The 26172-nt window shown below is 45.7% G+C and overlaps 1 protein-coding gene across 1 annotated transcript; it reads right to left on the bottom strand.

The window, feature by feature from the left end:
- Positions 1-2376: 2376 nt before the first annotated feature.
- Positions 2377-9832, bottom strand: NGF (nerve growth factor). Its single transcript, XM_004420625.3, has 2 exons — positions 9758-9832; positions 2377-3271 (listed from the first exon to the last, which is right to left on the bottom strand). Exon 2 carries the CDS (start codon positions 3257-3259, stop codon positions 2528-2530), a length of 732 nt encoding a protein of 243 aa, XP_004420682.2. The 5' UTR covers positions 3260-3271; positions 9758-9832; the 3' UTR covers positions 2377-2527.
- Between the last annotated feature and the right edge of the window lie 16340 nt (positions 9833-26172).

Genomic DNA, 26172 nt, shown 5'->3' with positions numbered 1-26172 from the left:
AGGCAGGGCGGGGGAGTCCAAAATGTGGTTCAGATGTCCAATGTCTTGCAGTGTAGAGTAGCTCTCCAGATTCCCCACGCTGGTGTAGCTGCTCATAAACAAAACCTTCCCAGCTGGGAGCTTCCTGGATGCCTCCCTCACCAGCCCTCTCTCACCACATCCAGGACCCAGCAGGCCTGTTCAGCCCTAGGAGGAAGGGCCCCTAGGAACTCTTCGTAGGAGGGGCCAGGAAGGCTGAGGCCACGGGCCCTGGAGCCAGTAGAAGGCCACAGACACAGGTCAGTGGGAGGGCTCCTTCCCTGCAGCCTTTACCTGACCAAATATCTCAGCATAAAATGTTCTGGTTGGTGTTTCTTGAACATAAATCTTTTTGCTTGTTTGTTTTTGTGAGGAAGAGCAGCCCTGAGCTAACATCCATGCCCATCTTCCTCTACTTTATATGAGACGTCGCCACAGCATGGCTTGACAAGCAGTGCGTCAGTGCACACCCGGAATCCGAACCGGCGAACCCCGGGCCGCTGCAGCGGAGCGCGTGCACTTAACCACTTGCGCCACCGGGCTGGCCCCTTGAACATAAATCTTTATTCCAACTGCAGTAGCTTTCATTGGAAAAACAGGGCACATTTCATCATGATTTCACCCTAATCAAATGTCTCTCGTGTCAAAACTCTTTACGTTTCTAATTTGCCCTATTTGGTTTGGGTTAGGGGTGGGGTGGGACAGTGTGAGTTACAGAAGAATGAATGTGTCCATTCGCTTTTCTTTTTTTTGGCGAGGAAGATTGGCCCTAAGCTAACGTCTGTTGCCAACCTTCCTCTTTTTGCTGATGAAGATTAGCCCTGAGCTAACATCTGTGCCCATCTTCCTTTACTTTGTATATGGGATGCCACCACAGAATGGTTTGATGAGTGGGGCATAGGTCCGCACCTGGGATCCAAACCCACGAACCCCGGGCCACTGAAGCACAGAGTGTGAACTTAACCACTATGCCACTAGGCCATTTGCTTTTTTTTATCTGAGGGACAATTTGGGCCTGTTCTCATAAAAACTAGAGTAGGCATTTCACCCTGAGGGGAAAGGGACAAGTAGGAAAGCAAAATTTCCATTTCAGTGTAAGTCTGGGGTAAAAAATTGTGCCTTCAGGGAAAGCATATACACACACACAAGTACAAAAAAAATTGCAGGGGTGGGGGGAGCTTGAGGGTAGGTGGAACCCTGCTCTAGTGTTGATGAGCACATCCTCCCTGCCCCCCACAAAAAAGAAAAACTACCCAGGGTGTTGGATTTCTTAGAGGCCAGAGGATGCTGATGCTGGTAGAGGTGAGGTGATACACCTTCGTCCTCTTTCTGCTCTGTCCGCCCCTTCCTCACCACCCCCTTCTCTCGCTCTCCTATTTGGTTTCCCCTGTCGGAGAGAGCAGAAAGCCATGGTTCCCCTCCAGCCTGGCCCACCTCTCCTCCGCAGCCTCCCTGGTTTATTTGTGTAGATTCTCAGTCCATTTATCTTTGTCACCCCGCCTCACCCCCATCTTCTCTGCAGGTCCCAGGGCCCTGTCCACCTTTGTTCACTTGTGGAAATCACCCAATTAGGAATAAAAAAGTTTTCAAAAGTTCTTTCCCGGCAGGTCTCTGGCTCCCCTGATTATAGGCCAACGTTGGGGCCACTGGAGGTTGCTATGGGGCTGTTAGTGGGTGGCAGGAGTGTTGGAGGCCCTAATGTTTTCTTGGGTAATGAAGTCTTTCTGCAGGAAGCCCCTGGAGGATCAATTGAGGACCAGCCATTAGTACTAAGGCAATCTTAACATGAAATCAGATCTACCGTGACAGGCCTCATGAGATTATTTTGTTACAACTCTTCCAGACAGCTTTTCAGCAAAAAGCAGAGCTCCTCCGTAAAAACGAGTCAGCCTCACAGGTCTTTGGTGCAAGCCTCCTCCTACCTATACAGTGAGTGCCTCCAGGACCCAGTCTGGGCCTCTCTGAGGTCCGGGGGGGAGGGGGTGGGGGTGCAGCCCTGTGCCCAGCAGGGATCTCCCTTCTGATGAGGCCTCACAAACCTCCCCGAGTGAAGCAATCAAGGCGCATGGATCTGGGCTGTGGGGCAGGTAATCCGATGATTAGGTAGCTTCTGCTCTGGAATGCAGAAAAAAGTTGCAATCCAGCAGACTTCCCTTCCTAATCGTGCCCGGCTTAGACTAATATCTGAAACCAGTTAGCCTTCCTTGAATTTGCAGGGCGGGCTGGGGTAGGGTGAGGGTTGCAGGTGGGCCTGAGAGGGAGCCAGACCGGCTGTGGACAATTCACCCTGCATCGTCCCAAGACCTGCAGATGGTCACACTGGGAAAAATGACTGGAGTGCCGACACAGGATGCTTCCAAAAATTTAATAAATAATGATTTTTTAAAACTGTATAAACTATAAATTACCATGCAGTCCTTATAATTTAAAATAATTTACAGGTTGAGGTAGGGAGGGGCCCAGGAGAGTGTGGAGGGGTCGCTTGGGGAGGGAGGGGCTGTCCTGAAGGTCAGGCTCTTCTCCCGGCCTTCCTGCTGAGCACGCACACGCAGGCTGTGTCGATCCGGATGAACCGCCAGGCTGCCTGCTTGCCGTCCATGGTCAGCGCCTTGACGAAGGTGTGGGTCGTGGTGCAGTAGGAGTTCCAGTGCTTGGCGTCAATGCCCCGGCACCCGCTGTCGACGGGATTGGGGTCCCGGCACTTGGTCTCGAAAAAGTACTGTTTGAATACACTGTTGTTAATGTTCACCTCTCCCAACACCATCACCTCCTTGCCCTTGATGTCCGTGGCGGTGGTCTTATCCCCCACCCAAACGCTGACGCTGTCGCACACCGAGAACTCCCCCCTGTGGAAGACGGGGTGGGAGGACGAGGACGACCGCTTGCTCCTGTGAGTCCTGTTGAAGGAGGCGGCGCCAGCGGCCTCAAAGTCCAGATCCTGAGTATCCGCAGCGACAGGCGGGGGCTGGGTGCTGAACAGCACGCGAGGTGAACGCAGTCGCCGCTTTTTAAAAAGTCTGGGGTCCACAGTGATGTTGCGAGTCTGCCCGGCCACCCTTGCAGCTATCGCCCCGGCCGGGGCGCTGCGGGCTCTGCGGAGGGCTGTGTCAAGGGAATGCTGAAGTTTAGTCCAGTGGGCTTGGGGGAAGGCGTGTCCTGCTGGGACATTGCTCTCTGCGTGTGGTTCTGCCTGGGTGCCGATCAAAAGAGCTGTAATCAGAGTGTAGAACAACATGGACATTACGCTATGCACCTGGAAGGAAACAAACGAGGATTAGTCCGCGCTACTAAATGTTGTACACAGGCAGTTTCTGGGTCCCTCAGAATTGACTTTCTAACAGGAAGACAAGGGGTTTCACCTGGTAGTCTATGGGCCAGGTGACCCTGGAATTTACCATTCAAACCGGGACACTTTTGAGAGTGGAAGGGGATGCTAGCCACAATTACACTGGGACAGCAGGCACAAACAGGGCTGGCTCAGACAACCTGGAGGTATGGTTGCCCCATCCTTGGGGCAGGCTGTTTCAGGAAGGGCTGGAGCCCCTGAAATTCTGCCCTGTGGCAGGGTATGAACTTGGGAGCATCACTCACAGAGTCCTTTGAGTTTTCTCTGCTGGGGAGGCAGGTGGCATGAACTTGACACCTCTCCCCAGCACTGAGTCCTGCCCAATGGCTTCATTCCTCTGGGAAGGCAGTGGGAAGGGCTGCTGCAGACTTGTCTCCAAGCCTCAGTACTGAATACACCCTCCTCAGGCAGCAGCACTGCGTCAGCTCTGAGATCTGGGGACTCTGAACTCTTGTTATGAATCCACGAAGCGTCATGTTTGGCAAAAAAGTATATGGCTCTGGGACCATCTTAATCAGTCCATCTATTCAGCCACCAGCCCTCACATATAAACGTGATACTGATAATGTTTCCTTTCTCTGTGATGTTTTTAAACTTTTCAAATTTGTTCACTTCTAATTTCTCATTAGTCTGTGACTTAGGTTGGGATTTGTCATCTTTCTTTCATAAACAAGGAAAGTGATCCACAGGAAATTAACTAACAGGCCTAAAGTCACTAACAAACACTTGAACAGAAATAGAATGCAAACCTCACCTCTTACTAAGCCATAGGATAGGAAGGCCAGTAAGAAGGCCTTCCTTCCTCCCTCACTTTCTCTTTCATTCTTAAACATGTCTTTTCTTTTTATTATTTGCTCTTATGTGAGTGTAGACCAAATGGCATAAATCCATCTGTCCCCAAGAAGCAGTGCAAGCCCCTCTTGAGCATGTGCCAGACATGGCTCCACACTGCACAATAGTTGCCCACCAGTGACCACCACCTGGGTAAAGTAACTGTGCAACTTGCTCTGCTCTTGAGCTCACTGCTGGTAAGCTCCTATTCACCCCCGTGATACATCAAATGCCACCTCCTCCGTGAAGCTTCCCCAGATCTTCTTGGTAGGGTTAGAGGCATCCCCTGTAGAAGTGTTCAAACTTCCAATTCTATCCCTTCCCCGTCTCTCCTCCCCACTCCCACAGGTCATTCTTCTCCCTGCCCACTTCTGCAGCGTGGCACAGACACCACCTTCTTCTTGAGGCCTTCTCAGATCACTCCCATTTAAAGTGATCTCCTTCCATTCTCAACTTGTGCATGTGTGTGTGTGCGCACGCGTGCATGTGTGTGTGTGTGTGTGTTCTCTCCTACTAAATCAGTGTAATGAAAAGAACTCTGTATTGGATTTGGGGTTAGAAAACCTTCTTTGGATTCCTAGCTCTGCTACTTGTTAGCAAAGGGAAGTCACTTAATCTTCCTGAGACTTAGTTTCCTCATTGATAAAAAGTGGGCAATAAACACTGTTTCACAGGGTTTTTGATAGGATTAAATAGGTGCTCACAAAATCTGAGTTCTTTCTGAGTCATTCCAACCTTCTGTGATCAAAGACTTTGTCTTCTTCGGTTATACTGCTGCTTATTCACTCTCTGAGCACACTCCATCCTCGTCTTTTCATAGCACGTTGTTTTACGTCTATCAGCCTTCCTTCAAAGCATCATGATTTGAGCCTGTCTCCCCACTGGCTGTAAGGTCCTGGGGGACAGAGCCGTGTCTCATCCACCTGCGCAGCTAGTCACTCCATCCCTTGGCACACACCTCTCTTGTCTTCCATGCACAACCCTATCACCTCTCTGGGTGCTGTGGACAATCATCTACATGTCTGTCTCCCTGAGAGCACTTGATTAGCTGTGCCATTTTCATTTAAATGTTTCTGGGGCCATGTGCAGTACCTGGCATGTAGTAGGTCCTCAAAAACTATAAGGAGAATGGATGAAAGAGTGAATGGGGATGGCTAGAGAGGCTCACCCTCTGCCTTCTTTCCACCATGGTGCAGGTTTCTTTTGGATTTTGTGCATATGGCCAAATGCTGCGTTCCTCATCTGTTTTAAAGTGATGCATTCTTCTTGTCAGTATGCACTTTTATTTAGCTGGAAACAGACAGCTCTTTGGTGAGATACCAAGAATAAAGCCACCGAATTCTTTTCTCTTTGGTCACTTTGAAAATGTTTGTGTTTGCTCCAGTTATCTAGCCAGCCACGAAGAGGAGGCAGTGGCACATCCCGGCTTTTGGCCACCACTGGTTCTGTTGGCTAATGGTCTTGCAGATAAGTCCGGCCAACTCTCAGAGAACTGGGCATCCAGTTGACAGCTAATTCAAGCCCTTTACTGTTGCTCTTTCTTGTTTCATTGCTTTCTGCTTCTCAGTACATGATATCTCTTATCAGGGAGATAAAGGGAGAAGAAATGAAGCTGAAATTCACTCCTTTATATCCAAAGTAGTAACACTTAGAATTTGGATAGGGAAATGAAAAAAAAAAAAAGACTGAAAAAAGACATATTGCTCCTTCTTTCCTATTACCAGAGGTTCCTACCTCATTCTACTTTGGTGAGCTCATCCTCTTTTAATTTCTGTGCAGTTGATGCTCATGCCAGGATCTTCAGCTCCAGAAAGCCAGTTGTGAACCTCCAGCTTCCTGATGGGTGGCTCTCAATGGACATTGATGTTTTAAATGCAAGACATCCAAAACAAAATCTTCATACTCATAATCCTCACTAGGATCATCATTCCCCCTTCCTCCTTTTTACTCAACAGTGGCAGCCCCATTTGGGGCCGCCTGATGATCTACAAAGTAGTTCCACAGCCACCGTCTCTTGTGAACATCTCTCCCCATCCTCCTAAACATCCTCCTTTTTCTGTTACTGGAACCACCATTCCTTCATTCACCAGCCATCACTGGACGCTGCTCTTTCCTCCATGCCCTCCATCCAGCCCTTCTGGTTCTGCTTCAGTATCTCTTGAAACTATACTTTCCATTTTCCCCTCTATGCTTCTAGATCAGGTCATGGAACATCTCTCAACTGATGTCCTGGACCCTCACCTCTCTTCTTCCAATGCCTACTATCCCTGGCCACCCATTTAACTTCTGAAAGCACTGCTCTGATCACTTCACCCTGCTCAAAGGATCCAGTGGTGAGACGATTGTCTAGTCAGCCAGTAGGACTGCTCAGCCTGACAGTCAGGACCTGCCCTCCTTCTACTGCCCTCACATATTTTGCATTCCAGGCAACAGAACTCCTCACAGGCAGTGCTTGCTCTCTGCTTCCCTCTATGGCCCTTGGTTCAGACTCTTCTGTACCAGGCATACGCCCCCTGCCCCACCCTGCGTCTTTTCTGCTCTCTACCTCTGCTGGTTGGCATCCTTCCTGTTGTCTTTTAACACCCAACTTATTTGTCACCTCCACTGGGAAGCTTTTCCTGTTTTCAAAGAGACAAACTCTCTCCCTTCTCCATCTCTAAAACCATTTCCTTAATGCTCTCTTATTGCAGTTGTGTTCTCCTCTTATCTTCCTTCCTAGAGGGTAAACCCCCTGAAGGCAGAAGAGCATCCTGTTCATCTTTGTTGTGTCCAGGTGACCTAGCACTTGCAGGAAGCTCCACCTCTAAGAATCAGTGAGTGTGTGGACAAGTCTCCTTCCTTCTGTGCTCCTTAATTTCTCCATCTGAGTGGTGATGTTTAAGGTATCTTCCAACTCTGACATTCTTTGAGTTTAAGCAATTACAACATTTTTTCTTCTTCCTAGCACTTTGCTTGTCCTACTGAACTGACTTCACAAAGTTCTTAAAGACTAATGCTACTTCTCTATTCACTATCAAGATAACACGTGGTACCTGGTGGCATTTAATCACAGTGGAGATCTGCATCATGGACAGATTGTTTCATTAAGATTTGAAAATGTTGCAAATATATCTCTCCTGTGGGTTTGAAATTAAAAGGTTTTTTTAAAGTATTTGACTTACTCATAATAGTGTGTCCCAACAATCTTTTTAAATTAAAAAAAGTCTTTCTTTTTAAAAATTATCAGTAGATTAAAAAAAGAAAAAAAAACTAGTGTGTTTTCTATTCTAGTGATATAATGCACAAAGCACAGTTTACAAAAGAACATTCTCTCCTTGTTGAAGTGAATCAGGGGAGGAGTTTTGTTTACTTATTTTTTAAAACAAACTTTGAAGCCTTTCTCTTGCAGAGATGACAATCCTTGCTGTGGCTTCACTAAGCAGAGGTCTGCAAGCTGAAGGATTAGCTGGGAAGATGCAGTTAGGGGCTCACATGAAGGAACATGTTCTGTGTTTGTCCCGCTCCTACCCAGAATGGAAGACAAATGACTAAGATGGGCGACCAGTCAGGTGCCTTTAAATCCAGCTACTACTGGGCTGCCCAACTCTCTTGGCCTCTCCCGGGCCAGCGGTATATTCTGTGGATTTCCAGTGGTTCACACACTTCAATAATAAGAGAAATTTCCGGCACCAGAAGAATGATCTTCACACACATTCTGGCGTCACCTGAATAGGTGATGAAGCTGCTGGACAGAGCTAAGCAACTGGCCCAAATCATCGTGGCTAGGAGGGCTGATGGCACTGGGAGGCTTGGCAACCATGCCTTTGGAGGTGCATTGTAGAAAGGAGTAAGATAATTACTGCCTTGGAGAGAGTGGTGCCAAGAGCCGTTAGTGATTCTCAGGCTAGAGACTGGATCGGTGAACCAGGGTCACTAACTGTTAGCAAGAGAGAAAATTCTTGTGGCTGAGCAAATCCAGCCTCCCCCTCCCCCTCCTCCATCTCACTCGCCACATTATGAGAGTGGGTCAAGGGTCATTTCTTGTTTTACACTTGGCCGCTGCTCTAAATGTAAACTGGCTGCTGTCTTCAGTTGCAAAGACTCGGACACCCTTGGTTGTTGGGGCCTGTGTGGAGTGTGAGAGGAATTCTGTGGCTCCTCAGCTCCCCAGGGAGGTATCTTTGAGGCTGCAACAGAGAAAGGCACTGGCAGAACAGAATCCAGTGCCTCTGCTCACATCTCCCAGGCTGGATTTATGAGGCAGAAGCATGGACTGGAAGGGACATCAGAGATTATCAAGACCAGAGGTTCTCGAACTTCAGTGCCTCAGAAGCACCAGGCGAGTTTGTTAAACCACAGACTGCTGGGCTTACCCCCAGAGTTTCCGATTCAGCAGGTCTGGGGTGGGATCAGAGAATCTCCATTTCTCACAAGTTCCCAGGTGATACTGATGCTGCTGGTCCAGGGACCACACTTTGAGAACCACTACTCTAGTTCAATCCCTGAACTTGATAGAGGAGAGAGATGGCCCTTGGGGAGGGTAAGTGACCTGGGGTTATGCAGCTAATGAGTGGCAGGCTCTGCACATGGGTGCCTGGCATCACTCAGCCTCAGCACCTTCCAGAGGAGAGAGGCCTGAGGTGGCGCACACACTATAATTGATGGGTCCTAGGATGCATTTACTTAACCACGAACACCAACATCAAAATTCTGTTCAACAGATTGTAAGTTTTACCTTCTTTAGGCTACAAATCCAAATACCAGGGAAGATCTGGATATTTAGTTGTTTTTATATGTGGTTTATCAGGTTTCTGGGCATCATGTAGACTTGATCCAAAAGCACTTAAAGCGCCCATGATAGAAATATGCAGCCAGAAAGCCGTAGCAGGTACAGGCACCTGTGGATTTACTGGCCTACTCCTGGACAGAATGGGAACAGAATCTACTGCACTGAATTCTTAGAGAAACATCTTAAAATGAATGAGGTGAGATCATAATTATCATCGTTATCACTTATTGGGCATAACTGTCTCATTAATCATCACAACAAACCTGGGACATAGGCCTTATTATTCTCATTTTACAGAGAAGGAAACTGGGATGCAGGAAGAAGAAATAACTCAACCGTGGGCACACGCCTGCTGGAAGTGGAACGCAGAGTTGAGCCTTGTCTCCAGATCTGGAGCTCTCCCCGCCCTCTACTCCACGGCCAAGGGCATGAAGAGTGATCAAGGACCTCCCGTCTCACAAGGTCACCTGCTCAGACAGACCAGGAGCTGTGTGGAGGGTCAGACTGACACTCTCTGTCTATTGGAGGCCCTGTGTTCTATTACTTTAGAGGTGGGTGGCTCAGACTCTTAACATGGCCCTGGACGCTGCGGGCCAGCCTGAGAGCATGAGGGACTTCCTCTCCCAGTCGGGCTGGGAGGGCCACATGTGCTGGATCACTAGGAGCCACCCCAGGCCCCCAGTGACCCGCAGTTGGATCTGACTCCCCTTCCTCAGCCTGGGCCTCCTTTCCAGCTGTCCTGACATCTCCAGAGCCAGGAACCTTGGTGAGGCCGATGCCCCTCAGGAGCTTACCTCGGTGTGGCCAGGACAGAAAGCTGCTCCCTTGGAAAAGCCGTTATTGGGCCCGGACACTGAGCTGAGCTTGGGTCCAGCATGCCATCCAGCCCCCTGTACTGCACGACGACAGGCCAGGACTCTGTGGGAGGAGAGAGCTGGCATTAGATGGGTACTTCTCTTGGGATGGGTAGCCATGCCCTAGGCAGGAGGGGAGGGATGTGCCAACAGGATAAACTCCATTCCCTGAGTTCTGGGACTTCACCAGCACCAGGGCCCAGGAAGGAGCTAGAGTTTAGCTACCGAAATTGCCAGGGGCTGACCTTTCACAGACCTACAGTGGTACCTGCCTCTTACTCTTGTGCCAAAGCTCCTGGCTTCTGCCTGGACACAGTCTGTGGCTGATCTCACGCCCAGTGTAGGTGCTTCCAGTCTCATACCAGAGTCCTGCTCCAGAAGACCCCTAATCCAGCATCAAAATGGAAATTCTTCTGTACATTACACACACGCAGATGTAGTAGACTCAACTCTGGACCAGCCTAACTAAGGTAAATTATACAGAAGAAAAAGTCTTGACAATTGAGAACAGGTTGGTACTTTGATAAAAAGCCAAATGAGGAATAGTGGCAAATAAGACAACATGACCACTTGATAGACAACAGAGCTTTTACGGAACTGGGATGTGAATCTCAGAGAACCATGCCAAAAGTCAGATTTTACAAATCAGAAGCTATGGAGATGATACAATGAGAAGAAAATTCAATTCAATTTTAGGGTGTAGTTGCTAGAAGCAATGGAAGGTTTCTTTTCCCCTCTCACTTGTATAAACCTCATATATGTAGGTGCTTAATTCATTCGCTTGACAGTATTTCTTGAGCACCTACTATGTGCCAGGCACTGTTGTAGGTGCTGGGGACACAGCAGTGAATAAAATAGACAAGGGCTCTACTCTTCTGGAGCTTGTAGTCTTGTGTAAATAAACAAGAGATCTTCAGATTCTTCAGATGCCATGAAAGAAATAAGTGGGATGTGATGATGGAGGGTGACTGCAGGGTGCAGCGAGGAGCTGCTGTAGACAGGGTGCGCAGTGGAGAGTTCTCTGAGGAAGTGACCTTCAAATTGAGATCTGAAGGGTGAGGAGTAATGGGAGAGAGAGCATTCCAGACAGAAGGAACAGCAAGTGAAAAGGTGCTGAAGTAGAAACAAGTCAAAGTTGCTGAGCATGTAGGGAAGAGACCTAGGAAGTGAGCTGGAGAAAAGAAGGAGCCAGGTCTGCAGGGAAACAGCTGGAGGCTATGGTTCTATCCCAAGGGCATTGAGAAGGGATTGGAGGGCTTTCAGCAAGAGTGATGTGATATTTTTTATGAATGAATGAATGAACTATTATGTCTGTTGTAGAACTTTTTGTAGGGTGAGGTGCCCTCTACTCCCCCACCTCCCAAAAACTCTAGAGTGACATCTTTATCCTTCCTGTCTATATGCTCTTTCCAACTCCAAAACTCCCTTTCCCCATCATGTATTTTCCCAGTGTGGACCGCCACTACTTATCTTCCTTCAACCCCCTCTCATCTTGTGCTATAGAAGCAAATGTCAATGAAGCCACTGTGGCCCCCAAGTCCCTAATCACATAGAGGAACTGGAGGGCAGGGAGGTAGAAAGGGCCTCCAGAGTGGCTTTTCTGCTGCTAGAAATCATGAAATTAAGGACTGGGATGTTTTCTTTCCTCTTCCTTACCCAATCTGCTCAAAATATCCTTTTTGCCTCAGAAGTACCAGAAAAACCTTCCAATACTCAGTTGGGGTTTAGGCCTTGAGACAAGAACTTACTCAAACACCCTAAAAAAAGGTTAGATTCTGTGGCAAAGAACATTTTTATGCTCTCTCAGGGTTGGATTTAGCACAGGAAAGGGAGGACAGCATGTCCCCCAGGGTAAGATGTGGGCATTATGGGGTCTGGTTCCAACACTCCTGTGAAAGAGGATCTGATCTAGTCCACAAACCCTTCATCTGGGTGCTTGGCCAAGCCTGACTGATTACGAGACTGGACCCCACAGACCTGCATCCTGGGCCAATTCGCTCTTATTCTTAGGTAAATCACTTAGTACCTTTAAGTATCTCTGAGCTTCCTCCTCACAGGACAGGAACCAGCACAGATGATAGCTCAGGTCCCCTCCAGCTCTATCGTCTGTGATCCTACAAGCATTAATGTTTTCCAGCCTGCATCCATCCTGGGTGCTTAAGGAGTGCTCTCCTTCACCCAAACACTGGAATTCATTTATTTAATTAATTAAACATTAACCTTGAAGGCCTTGTGCCAGCCACTGTGTTAGGTGCTAGGGACACAATGAAAATAAGACATAATACCTAACTTCCAAGAGCAAATAATCTAGAGGTGAGGAAAGCAGGCACACGAACAAGCACTTGAAGCACAATGTGATAAGAATGATGTATATCTGATGTGATGTGGAAATATAGTGGAGGGACGAATTAGTTCTATTTGGCCAGATTAGCCACAGACATATGTTCACAGAGGAAGTAACATCTGAACAGGGTTCTTAAGGATGAATAGGAGTACATCAGAGTAGAAAGGAAGGAAAGGCATCACAGAGCCCAAAGCTCAAGAACTGGATAGAGGTCCAACATGGCCTAGTAGGGGGTTTGGGGAGAGGCTGAGAGGAGTATGTGATGGGCCTTATACACCAGTAGGTGCTTATGAGCTTGCAGGGCTCACTGCTGCAGGCTGCCTGCTGACCGTAACTTCCTGTGTGACACAAAAGCCTCCACTTCTAATCTGTGGAACAAACAGGGAAGTAAGAATGAATCTCCTTGGAAATAGTCTATATATTCCACTACAAGCCAGGATGGCCATCAATCTAGTTGATTAGAAGGAGAGAGAAGGTCAAGGTAACTCAAGAGTTCCACAACTTCTAGGCAGAACTGGCATCTTGGGAGATCACCTCTAGACCAACCACAGGAGGTTCCTTGACCATAGATCTGCAACCTCTGGTCCAAGCCACCTTGGTGCATGCCCAGGTCCCCCACCAACCACATCTGGATGCCTGACTGCTATATTTGAGACTGTCCGCATCTGCTATGCCTTTGGCCTTTTCTTGTTAGTGTAGGTATAGGTCATTTGCTACTGGGGAGAGCAATTCCCTGTCCAGAATACTGAAATACTAAGTGATTTTCATAGATATTGCTGTCATTGTTTTTAGTCTCATGCTAGTGAAGGTTGGGGCTCTAAAATTAAATCCAATTTAAATATCACCATTTTCAAATGCAAAGATATTAGGAACAAACAATCCAAATGCATATCTATTTTTAAACTTTATCTGTTCTCATGGGGTAATCACTTAATCAGAGAGCTCTCACACTTTTATAAATGCATGGGAATAAATCTCAGCTCATCTCTGGACCAGGTTCTATTCCTTCTTATAGGCCACAAAGGAATGCTACTGAAATCTGGTATACCTCTTCTAGACCCAGACAACCCTGGCTTGCCTGGGTCTCAGGCTTTAAAGCAGTAATTCTCAAAGTGTGGTTCATAGAAGTATCAGCAATATCTCAGAACTTGCTAGAAATGCAAATTCTGAGACTCCACCACAGACCTAGTGATGATGAGTGAACCCCAGTAATCTGTGTTTTAACAATCCCTGCAGGTGATTCTGATGCACACCTAAGTTTCAGAATCACTGCTTTAGAGGGTCCCACTCTGGCCCTCTTCCATCTGCAACCTCCCAATGGGGTGAGGGATCCAGAGGAAAGAGAGGGTGCCAACCCAGAGCCAGTCTACTGCTGTGGACTGCCTGTTGGACTGTACCTTTCCATACTGTAGTCAACATAATATCTAGACTATGTTCCCAGGCCCCAGGACCCCAGAACCCCTGTCCAACTAGCCCTGAGTCTGCTAGAGATAGCAGTTTTTCTGAAGATGCCCTGAGGTTAGGCCTGTTTGTATGGCTTTCTCTGTTGATGCTTGCCTCAGCATCCCCTTCACTTTCTTGAGGTCTCAATGATATTTTGGTCAATTTCAGCCAAGAAGCTTAGATTAATGGCAAATTGTTCAAAATCCAATCAATATATAGTTCCAGGGCACTGTCTGAGCCTGTGCTGGTAGCTTATCAGGGAGTGATGGACATCAACTGCAGCTCCTGTAACCTGCTAACTGTCAATCAGCATCCTCCCAAGTCCTCCACGCTCAAACTTGGTGGAAGATTCTATCTACCTCCTGGCTCCCACTTTCTGTTGCCCTCCTTCCCGCGAATCCTCTGCAGCAATGGCTCGCAACCCTGGCCAGACACTGGAATCACCTAGGGAGCTTCCCAGACTCCTAATGCCTGTCCCACCTCAAGAGAGTCTGATTTAACTGGTCTGGAGTGCTGCCTGGGCACCAGCATTTTGTAAAACTCCCTAGGTGGTCCCAAGGAAAAGGCAGTGCTGAGAACGACTGCTGTGCAGGATGAATGGGAAGCTTGACCCTGGCTTCGATAAACTAGCAATTAAGAGGAAGTATCAAGAAATTAATATATCTCAGAAAATGTCAATTCCAGGTGTGGTCACATTATAGGCAATAGGAAAGTGTGAGGATATAGCTGGCAGACTCTCTGGAGGATCTTGTCCCTGTCTCTCCTGCCCACCTCACCCCCCAATTGTCTAGATATAATCGACATTTGTGCATTGGAAGGTTTTCTTTTTACTCCTTGCATGCCACTTAAAGTGTTCTTTGGTGTCGGAGCTATGGTTAGCTCATGATTAAGCCCAAAGATTATTTGCTGACATTTTTAATCCCAAAGATTTGGAGATGCTTGACCAAAAAAGTCCTCTTGGACCACTCCTTGCATATACCCGGAAGCAATGGCTAGCCCCAAGAGCAGCTTACACCACATCAAAGATTCTAGAGCAGCTGGCGTGAACTGCAGCCTCCTTTCTCTTAGCTTCCACCGGCTAGAGTTCTGTGAGTTGGGAAAACTCACTAGGAATGTTGGGCATTAAGAACACGTTGTTGAGGGCATAATAACAATTGTTGGTGCTGTTGCTGTGATTTTCATTGCTTAATTCTTAATTCTTAGCCCTTAATTCTCTCTTCTTTCTGTTAGCTCTTACTCTGAGCCTGTACACAAAGAGAAAATTTGAAGTCTCTTGTGTTGCAAGTCTGTTTCCTTAATTTTTAGCCTAATCAGAAGTTTTCTTGTATGGAATATGACTGTGAGGTTTGCTGACTAGGGGCTCTTGCTTTGGGGGAAAAAAAATTCAATTTTGGCCATTTTGAGATGATTTGATGTGTTTTAACTATTTAGTGGTTTTGGCACATCCAATAGGAAAATAGTGCATCTGGCACCAAGAACTTAGGAAGACATTAAGGTTCAGCAAAACTGCCATTCTTTTTGACTAAAAGTTTCAATGCTAAGAATTCTAAAGTGCCTTGCCACATTTCCCTGAAAGAGAAATGGTCCTATGGCTCTTTGGGAGATTCTGAGGTAAATTACAAAACCCTTCCTAGCATTTCCCCAGAGAGTCAGGCAGCTCAAGGAAGAAACCATTGTGGTTGGCTAACCTTGAGCTTCAGAATCAAAGAGTTCAGAATTCATTTGCTATGAACGTGCATGGCCTCCTGGTGTGTGTGGCTGGCCACAATCTGCATGGTATTCACCTGACTGGATTCATGAGCTGCGCAATGCCAATACCACAGAGACGTTTTCATGGCATGTGGGTAATTACGACATTAGATGTCTTATCTTCTACCACATTAAACACCCAGCAGCCTTCCACCACAGAGTTGAGGGCAGTATATTTTCGTAAGAATGCATTGCTAAATAACAGTCCTTGTAGTATAGCCTATCAGCTTAGTAATACTAATGATATATCTATAACTACATTTGAGGGCCAAAAACAATCTAATAGTTTTTCAAACTTTTTTATGACCCTAAGAAAACATCACTCTGGTTCCAACTGGCTGATCCTGAAACCACAAGAAAAAGATTCATTTCAGCTCTGCTTTGGCCTTTCCCTGCCTGTTGTTCCCATACTTGGGACTAAGAGCAGACAGAAGTACTGGGAAAAAAGGGGACTCTCAAGTTGGTGAGAGTCAAAGATTACATTCGATAATACCAGCAGCTCTCGAGGTCTCCAGCCCACCACAGACCTCAGATAACCACCTGGGATGGAATACATGAATGAAAACAAAACGTTGCCAGTGAATGCTAACTCGGATCCAAACCCTTTATTCTATTTGCTTTGTAGGATTAAATGTCCTCAGCTCATCTTGAGCTAGCCTTTTCCTCTCAGTGTGTGGTATGTTTTCCAAGCAACAGGTCAAGAAAGTTACAACATATAAGTCTATAATGCAATTCAGATGTAACTTCAGAAATAACACAAGCTAAAGATCCATAGTCCTGAAAAAGACAGGAAAAATCCTAGCTTAACAGACACACAGTGTTCTAGAGCTTTAAAAAAGGCAGGCAATCCATCCTTCAATTAAAGAGGGATAAGGGACCAGCTATAGGACTTGAATGTAAGGATCCCAGTAAAATGCCACCCTTACTCATTAAAGTGTCCATGAGACGAGGCCATTTCTGTTTGAGCAGCTGGACTTCAGTTTCACTGTAAAATTCACTGCACCTCAACCACCCTGCATCCAAGAAAACATAGATCACGAGTAGTCAGCACCAAACACATGACAGGGGGAAACCGAGTCCCAAGGACACATCAGCTGCCTTTCCACTCCACACCACTCTAGAGTGACAGCTGCCACCGTATCTCCAGCTCCCGCGCTCTTCTGCACTGACATTTCCTGGCTTGTCTGCTGACTTCACACCCAGAAAATCTGACTCAAGGCATGAAAGAGATAACTGAGCCCAGCTTTGCCCAGGCATGCAGCACATGCAAATCCTAGGTAACCTGAGGCTAAGATAAGAGCTGGAAGTGAAGAATTTATTTCCATGTGTGTTTGTCAGGGGGCTTTGTGCTGTTTTAGCTACTTCCTGTGTACGGCTTTAACTCTCCCAGTCCCAAATGGGCTCCTACCACACAGTAACGTATATATACGCCTGATGGCGATGTCGGAATGTCATCCGGGTGGTTGACTATAATGAAGGGCTATTTGACAGGTATTTTTCAGCTTATTTTAAGGAGTTTCGTCTAGCTCTCTCATTACCTTAGGAGGAAAGGTCAGGGGAGATGAAAACCTGCTGTCCCTTCTAAAGTCACTTGATTCTCATATAATTATATTTCAGAACATTCCCAATCTTCTAGTGTTTCTTCTTTTAGGTTTTATTTGACCATGACATCATGAACAAAAGAGAAACTCCGCACTGGGGAAATTTACTCCAGAGCTAACAAGAGACCCACAGAGCACATCTGTCTCTAGGGACGCAGAACATTGTGCATAATTAGAAATTCCAAAGATGAGGGCAGTTTTCCCAACTTGATCATCACACACATACACACTTAGACACACACACACACACACACACACACACAAAGAAACCAGCCCCTCATCCTGTTGCTTCTAAAGAGGTAAGTTTGGATGTTTAAGATTCAGAGAAATATAAACCAATTTATTTTAGAATCTCAGTTGTTATTTTACATAATTATAGACTGTTAGAGCTGTTAAGAAAGGGCCACTAATGACTCTGCAGTCCAGCTGCTTCCCTTGACAGGTGGGCCAACTGAGGCCCTGAGATTGCATGTCAGCCCCACTGCCTATCAGCTGTGTGATCTTCAGCAAGTGACTTAACCTCTCTGCACTTCAGTGTCTCCTCTCAAAAATTGGAATAGTTATACTTTTTGCATTGGGTTACTGAGGGGATTAAACAGAATAAGCATTTAGCCCAGTGCCTGGCACCTAGTTGGCACTAGTTGGTGCTACATAAATATTAGCCATTCTTATTAATATCATTAAAGACATTCAGCTAAAATCAGGCAGAGAGTTACCGGCAGGCTGGGTGCAGAACAGAAAGCGATGCCTTGTGTCCATCCCATGCCAGTCTGGCTGTCTGTGGCAGGAAGAGATCCTGCTTTATGTCCCAATCTTGGTTGGAATGGCTGGATATGCACATGCTCAGCGGCCCCGTCTGAGCAAGTGTAGAATGCTCAGTCTGCAGCTGTGGGACGATTATCTGCAATCATTTGCCACAAAGATGCTGAGTAACGAAGCAAAACACTTGTTTTTGAAATGATCTGTTTTCTCCAGCCATGCTGCAGTCAGAGGGAGGAAGCTGCTCCAGCTATGACTATGGTTTGGGGAGCGCAGCGCTCTTTGACTATCACGGAAACGGGCCAGGCCCTGTGGAGTTAATAGCATCTTTGCTTAGGGGAAGTGCTGCCTTAGAGGGAAAGTGAATCACCAGAGAATACAACACGGAGGTATCCTCATGGTCAATTTATGCTCAGTTATCCAGGGATTTGGGACAAATTTAGGTACCTGCTGGGTTGTTAACTTCTTGAGGCCTTAGGTGTTTTTCTATCATTGGGGCTGTCCCAGAGTAGGCATTTAAAGAATGTTTATTGAACAGACTCGAAAACTCTTCACACAGATGCACCAGTTTATTCAAAGTAAATCATTATTTCAGATTATATTGGGAAATAACAAGTGGTCCCAATTTATACTCCTGGATAACTGGGTGAGCCTCCCTTTCACTTTGGCGATGTGGTGTTTTATTTAAGAAGGAGAATGGCCCGCTGGTGGGCCGGCAGGTGCATTGCCGAGGAACGAAGTATCTTAGTTCTCAGCAGGCACTTACCCTGCCTTCATTACAAGCACTAAAAGGCATCCATAGGTGATGTGCAAAACAAACTCCTCCTTATTTCTAGCTTGCTTATTTTTCTTGTCCAGAATTTCTTTAGAGAAAGCTATACTCCAATCCAGCCGTTGCTTACGTTGTGCAATCCACTGAGACGGCAATCACCTCATTGTTTAGTTACAACCCACGAAAAGATGGGAAAAAGAAAGAGAAAAGCACACACATATGGGACGAGGGTGGAGGCTGCGTGATGATAATGAAAACCCTTTGCTAGCATTTCACTCCTTTCTTTGTGAATCAGCCGAGATCCTGGCACCAGGCCTCTGTCTGCGAAGGGAGCTGCACCTCCAAGGCCTTCCAGGGACTCATTCCTCCATGTCCCGTCTAGAGTGTCACCCTTTGTCCCCAAGAAGGAGGGTGCTTGACTGACTGCCCCAGCTCCCTCTGCCAGGCCTGGCTGCAGCTCTCACCTCTGCCCCAGGGCACCTACCCATCCTGTGTGATTGTGCGTTGACCTCAGTTATGTTTAAGCTCTGCCTAAACCAGACTTCGCTTTACTTTGTGCAAGAAGGGCGCTCCTCTGTGCCTGCATTGTGTCCACCTTTCTGTGTCCAGGGCTTGCAGCTCCAGCTTTCTTTTTAACTGTTTCTACTTTTCTTTCTTTCCACCGACCTGATTTCCATATTCCCAAAATATAGATTCAAATGTTTTTTAGGATAAAAAACAAAAATAAAAATAAAACAAAAATTCAACAAACAAAAACCAAAAAATTCACAACCAATAGAACAGTGTATATCTCCCTAAGCATGTTTGCTTTGCTTGTGTTGTCCCCGAGAGAGGAATCACCTCAAAAGGCACGTGTTGTAGTTACAGGCAGAGACCAGCACCAAATGCTCTGTGCACTTGTGCTCATTAAGTCCTAGTACCTAAGTGCCCCACCTTTCTCTGCTCACTTCTCAAATCTATCACAGCATTTACACAAGTCAAGTCTGTTATTTAGATCCATAGAGTATGGCAGCATTATCTCCAATAACCACCAGCACTGCCACCACCATCACTGCCTCCATCGCCATCACTACCTCCTCCAACACCATGACCACCACTACCAGCATTTCCACTAACACTTCCTCACCACCACCATACTATCATCACCCAACACCTCTTCTACCATTTTGTCATCACCATTATCACCTCCACCATCAATACCACCATCACCATTACTACCATCACTACTATCACTTCCACCACCACTCCTGCCGCCCCACCACCACTGCCGCCACCACCACCACACCAACGGATTAAAGAACTTTCTGGAGTCAGGGAAGTGTGACCAAAGTGCTCCAAGGCCTCCTCTTAGGCTGTCAATAGAATGAGTAGAGCCAGAAGAGAGCCAACCCTGGGGGTCATTTAGTCTCTTCCATAATATTTAAAGGAATTGTTTAGGTTCAAACAACTCCCAATTGAGTGGTGAATAGAGCAGGGCCTAGAAATCAATATTTGTGCTTTCCCATATATTTGATTATACTAGTTTCTAGCACTCATTCTGGAAGCTGTTTTTTTCTTTCTTTCTCCTGAGACATTTTTGTTGTTGTTAACTTTTATTTCCAATAATGTAGATGACAACATCATTCAGTTTAGACCTTGATAAAATTATCTCAAAAGGGGAATATCTATGACTGTCACAAGGACATTATATATAGACACACATTAAAAATGGTAAATATGGAATTATGTACCTTGGTCCTCCAAAATGAGGCAGGTTCTTCCATTTGCCCAATGCAATGTATTAAAGATAAGTATACAAATTTTGCCAACCATCTTTGAGCTTTTCTATTTCTTCACATCTTAAGACAAGTAGACTTTGTATGTAGGCCCCTGCAGGGAGGGAAAGCTCTCCTGACCCTCTCCTCAGCCTGCAGAGGACGTTCTCCTATGACTAGCCCAATTCCATGGTAGTGATTGGCTCCCACTTGTAAGAGGGGAGTTAAAGGCCTGGCCCTGACTATGGCCCTCTTCTGGCCACCACGCATCAGTGGGAGACGGGGCCCGCCAGCTGTCCCACAAGGAGGCCTGGCCAGCTCCCTGCCACACTTCCTCCTCAGCCACTTGTTCAGGCTGACTGGAGAGCTTCTTCCTTCTTGGCCTGAGGTTGAGTATGCCAGTATTGGAAGTCTGAGTTTGGGCTTGGAGGGAGAAAGGGTGAGAGTGGGAGAGAAATCTCCCAAAGAGTCCCCTTAGGCCTTTCCCTCAGGCTGTCTGAGAGGCATTGATATAGAATTACCTATATTTTAGCTGCAAAATTAGATGTAATGTAACATGATATATTACAATATGTAAATACTTCACTAGCATAAACCATGAGTTAGAAGTGACTACAACTACTACCACTAATAATAGATAACATTTATTGTGTATTATATGCCAGATACTCTATTAAGGGCTTTCTATATATTATCTTTTTAAATACTTACTAAAAATCTTCTGAGGTCAGCATTCTGCCCATTTTACAGAAAAGGAAACTTCAACTCAGCATGAAGCGGGAAGTGCGAGGTTACACTGCTTAGCGGGTGGCATGATGGACAAGGGCCCAGGTCTCTTGCTTTGTGGTCCACTCCTCTCCACCCTACTCTAGATTACTCACAAATCTGACTGTTCAAAGGAGCAAGACCTTTGCCCTCTGGGTTTTGTTTTGAGGGTTAATTTCTGCTTCTGTAATATGGATAATGTATAGGTGAGATTCTAGATATTTTCTATTCTTGAATTTACCTAACATTTTAAAAATCTAGTGCTGATTTTCTAATCATAAAATACCTTGACTTCTCCACTTGTCTGTCACGAGACTCACCTTGTTTACAACCTCGAGGGAGCTTATAGACCATACTCCCTCCTCACTGAAATACTTGAACCACCAAGAAACAGATTCTGGAAGGACCCACTATTCTGACAGAAATGTAGGCACAGAAGACAGATGTCCAGAATGTGCAGTTGTTTCTTATTGAGTAATTTACTGACATTGGAATGTGGCTATTCTATTTACTTTCACACATTTTCTGCATAAGATTTACTCTTAATTATGAGACGGTGAAAAAACCCACAGGCAAGACAGGAACTACTCACTCTGGGCTGAGATGTGATTCTCTGTTGGTTGGCTTTTTGGGTGTGAAGACCAAGCCAGAGGCTGATGGAGCCAAGCGGAGCCTGTTAATATTTCCATTCATGGACATGCAATAGAAAACCATCTCATACATTTACAGGAAAATATCGAATATAATATCTTTGTTGAGCTTAATCAGAACCAGAGTAAAATTCCAGTCGCTAAGAATAGAAACCTACCCTAATGAGTTCATTTTTAGTCCAAAATATACAGTGTTTTCTCTGCCTGCTCTGTTTGTCACTTTCTAAAACAAGAAATTACCAAGCTATGACTTTGGTTTGCGGGACTGGTGGAAAGCAATAAACACTGAACAGAAATGCAAAGAGATCGAATGTCAAGGGTCCTTGGTGGATGAGCATTCAGAAGTGGATTCAATTTGTGAATTGCTGACTTTATTTCCCAGAACTGTGTGAATTACTCAATCAGCGTTCAATTGTCCAGGCTTCATGCTCTCAGCAGTGAATACTTCATAAAGGCAAAGAAGATAAGGTTGAGTTACCACCAGGATTTTTGTTTTTTTTTTTTTTAGGCAGATACAGTTGTTTTCATTGTTAGCAGGAGAAATGGTCTTTTCCTAAAGAATGAGAATCTCACACTATAAAAAATAGACAGGACACCTAGATAGAAGAGAAGCACCTCCTTCTGATTTGCCATATTGAATTGAGTAAATGCTTTCATATTAGGAATCATGCTGCTACGTGTGTAGCAGATTGGTGGTTTTCATTTTAAGCTCTGGGGTGAAAATCTGGCAGTCTCTTTAGCCTACCAACCTAGTGCCCTCAGAAACTCTCTTTGAAAGAGACAGGGTCGCTGTCTTCTTTTAACTTCTCAAGGATAGTGTGAGCAGGAAGGTGCAAATCATAAGAAGGCTCTTCACCAGTGAGTAACGGCTGTCACCTACAGGCTAACAGTGATATTTTGGCAGACACACCAGAAGGGCACACATTGGCCATGAATTATGTGGCTTGGCCCCATCCCTACCAGGCACCATGGGGGATCTGAGTAATGCTGGCACTGAGGATGGCCCTGGCTCTGGTGCTGGATCTGCTGCTTCCAATTAAGGGCCAGCCTGGGGCTGAGCCCAGGTCAAGGACAGAGGGAGAAACGCCTATCTCATTTCCCATCAGCTTGGAGCTTGATGAGTATATACAGCATGAATGGATGAGTCCTGAACAGATGGAATCAGACCAGCCCAACACCTACAGGCACTGGGACGAACAAGTGAGCTGGGATTCGCCCTACCCTTAGGAAACCTGATGTCATTGTAGTGGGAAACTGACGAAGTGGAACGAGGAGGATGGAACTATAGTAAGCAGCAATTGAGAGAGGAGAGGAGTGGAGAGGAGAGGAGAAAGAGCAAGGACAGTAAATGAGAGGAGAGAGAGAGGGCAAGAAAATGACAGAGGGGAATGGGCAGAGCAAAAGGACGGCAAAGAGGGAGACCCACAGGGCAAGGGAACAGAACGAGAAGGAAATGGAAGAGAAGCAGAGATTGAGGGAAGCCTTTGAAGATGGCCTGGGCCTCAGCTCTAGTGTGGTGGAAGAAATCCCTCCACAAATCATAAACAGACACACTCCTTAGCCTGTGCTGGCAAGATGTGATTCCTGATTTCTCTAGAGAAAAAGCCCAAGCAAAAGGCAATCAGAGCCATTTATAATTAGCAATCCTCCCCCCCCGCCCCAAAAACAATACGTAGGTTTCACTGAACTGGCTTCTGGTAACCTTACAAGATAATCTTGATGATGTTTCAACTAACAGTCTATTAGAATATGATTTTTGCTGGAAAAATTCCAAATTTGAGCCCAAACCCAATGATAACATTGCCTTGGCAGAATGACACAGTGATTTCATTCTATAGGTTAGGATAAGGCCACATCCCAGGGTACACAACATCTTCAACGCAAAAGTCCCTCATCACAGAGCTGCTGTGCTGGGCGTGCCAGACTGGCCCTTAAAATAAATGAGATTGAATGACCTCACCATTATCAGATTCAGAGAAAATGCCTTGGAAAAGAAATTGTGAGTGAAAAAGACAAAAGGACCACATCAGGGGAATTGGGGCTTCCCATTGATGCTTAGATCCAGCTGGAGTTGGTTATAGTGTAAACTTTGCTTAATCAAATCCTCTGTCATTAATAAAACCCCAAACCAAACCCAAACATAGATAAATAATGTTGTACTTGGATTTCACATTGGGCTTGCATCATTGCTTCACCAGGTGCCATCCATAAATCTGGGATGCATGCTGCTGGAGCTGCAGAGATTGGGGATGCATCTTGGGGATGTGCCTCCGCCATTCCTCTGTGCCACTCCATTCCCTGTTACTGCAGCTCGGCCAGTCAGTGAACAGGCTGAGGGAAACCACGGGCTCTGCCCGAGACCCACAAGGCCTTCTCTTCTCAGTGCGGCAAGTGTCAAAGGCAAACCAGGAAGGTGAGGCATCCGGAAACCACCCCATAACAAAAATGCCTGGATGAATTAGGGATGTTACAAATTCAGAAAAGCTTTCACAGGGAGAGGAAGAAGAGCTGCTCTCCATCATTCCAGGAGACACAATCGGGATGAATGGACAGAACTGGAAGAGAAGCAGGTCCTACCTCAACAGGAGGGTGCTAATGATATCCAGCAAAAGGAATGGGCTGCCTACTGAGGTAGAATTCTCTATGAGCCATGTTCAGTTGAGGCTGAATAACTCGAATGGCCTCTCACTACAAGAGTATTAAACTTATGTAGATGCAATTATAAGCAATTAGCACAAATAAAAAAGGAGGGAGGGAGGGAGGAAGGAAAGAAAGAGAAAGAGAGAGAATGAATAACAATTTAAGCAGCAAAGGTGACTCTTCATGTCCTTGTGCCAGTGAGCACATGAGGTGGAGACCAGAAGATAATATTCTTCCATCCGTGTCAGTTCCCAGTGACCTCTCATTCTGTGAGACTGTGTGGGAATTTAGTGTTAAAGATTTGTATGTTTTTAAACAATATGGCCCCTTTGCCAGCCAACTACTTCGTCTGGTGCTCAATCGAAGCAAGAGCAATCTGTTCCCACACTGGAGGAAAAACTAGTTGGTTGGACTTTTTGAGAGGCATTATCTTATTCTCCAAAGTGGGGCCTTCCTCAAGGGTTTTTGAAGGTAAATTTGGCTACACCTCACAGTTCTCTTACCCATTGACTTTAGAACACAGCCCCTGCATGAGACCAGCCAGGCTACATCTGATAGGAATGCTAGAGAAGAGTCCTACTGGCAGAGAGGGCAGACAGATGGCCTCTAAGAAAAGGTGGATGACGTGGAGGAGGCTGCGGGTATACTGAAGCAATCAGGGTAGCCCTGAGCCCTCCTTTACACTCTCATAAGACCCCTTTAGTAAACCAACGCGAATTACTCAGCTGACTGTCCTAGTTGAGGCTAGTGCCATATACAGCTGCTCATCTAGTCTTGATAGTATTATAATAAAACTAATTTTAAATAGATGCATGTATTAAAGATAGACCTGGGGGAAAAAGACTGGAAGAAAATACAGGAAATGTTAACAGTAGTTGAGTTAAAGGATTATGGGTGACTTTTGTTTTACTCTTTATACTTCTCTGTATTTTCTAAATATTTTGCAACAAGCCATGAATAGGTTTTATAATCAGAATAATGTATTTTAAAATAATTTGACAATATTATATTTTAAACTGTAGACATGTCCACAGATTTTACCTATTAATCCCAGCTTTGAGATTTTATCCTAAGAAAATAATCCTAAAAGGGAAAAAGCTATACTCATGCTTTTTTTCTGGCTAAATGATTTATAATTGTAAAATCAGAAATCAGAAGCCAAAAGTTCTTCAATAATGGGATAGTTAATTAGTTACTTTGTGGAAAATCTTTTCCAAGAACTTCTCTGCAGTCATTAAACATGAAAACTGTGAAGACAATAAGAGCAAGGGGAAATGCTTGTGATCTAGTGTGAGATGGGGAGAAACAGGTTAGAGAAGACTATGCATGAAATCATTACAGCCAACGGAAACCATATGTGTGCAGAGACCAGGCCTGGAAGTAAATATATAAAATGAAAACAGTTGTATTGAGTGTTAGAACTTTGGGTGATCTCCTCCTCTCCCCCATTTTCCAAATGGTTCGTAATGTTGTTATAATGCCTTTATAATGAAAATAAGGTCCATAAACCTTTCCATATTTTCTTTCTGTAAATCCTTCAGATTTCGGGCAATACCAGATATGTTCCCATGTTAGTGTCCCCTCCATGGTGCCTAGTCTGGGCTTCTTCATTCTGCAGCAGTGCAGCCAGTGTTGCTGACTAAGCCACCAGGTTTATTGCATGGCTTTGGGTGGGTGCGGGTGTGGGGCCATGCTCAATCCTCAATCTGTGAGCAGCCTCTTTGTTTATTCAAGTTATGGTTTTATCACATTGAACAGAGAATAAGAAACTGATGAATGGTTCCAATGTGTGTGGACACCTCCCTACATTTGGTAGTTCTTGGGCATGATTGCAAAGGTTTGAGGACTCAGATTCTCCTTTATCTACTGTTGACTCAG

This window comes from Ceratotherium simum, chromosome 2 (genome assembly GCF_057802395.1).
Source record: "Ceratotherium simum simum isolate JZ-2026a chromosome 2, ASM5780239v1, whole genome shotgun sequence".
In the NCBI taxonomy this organism is placed as follows: domain Eukaryota; kingdom Metazoa; phylum Chordata; class Mammalia; order Perissodactyla; family Rhinocerotidae; genus Ceratotherium; species Ceratotherium simum.
The sequence above is the reverse complement of the archived record's forward strand: the minus strand, read 5'-3'. Positions and strand labels throughout refer to the sequence as shown.

Bases quoted from the DNA above. Each gene is read 5' to 3' on its own strand.
- NGF (XM_004420625.3), bottom strand. From the start codon at position 3,259: ATGTCCATGTTGTTCTACACTCTGATTACAGCTCTTTTGATCGGCACC.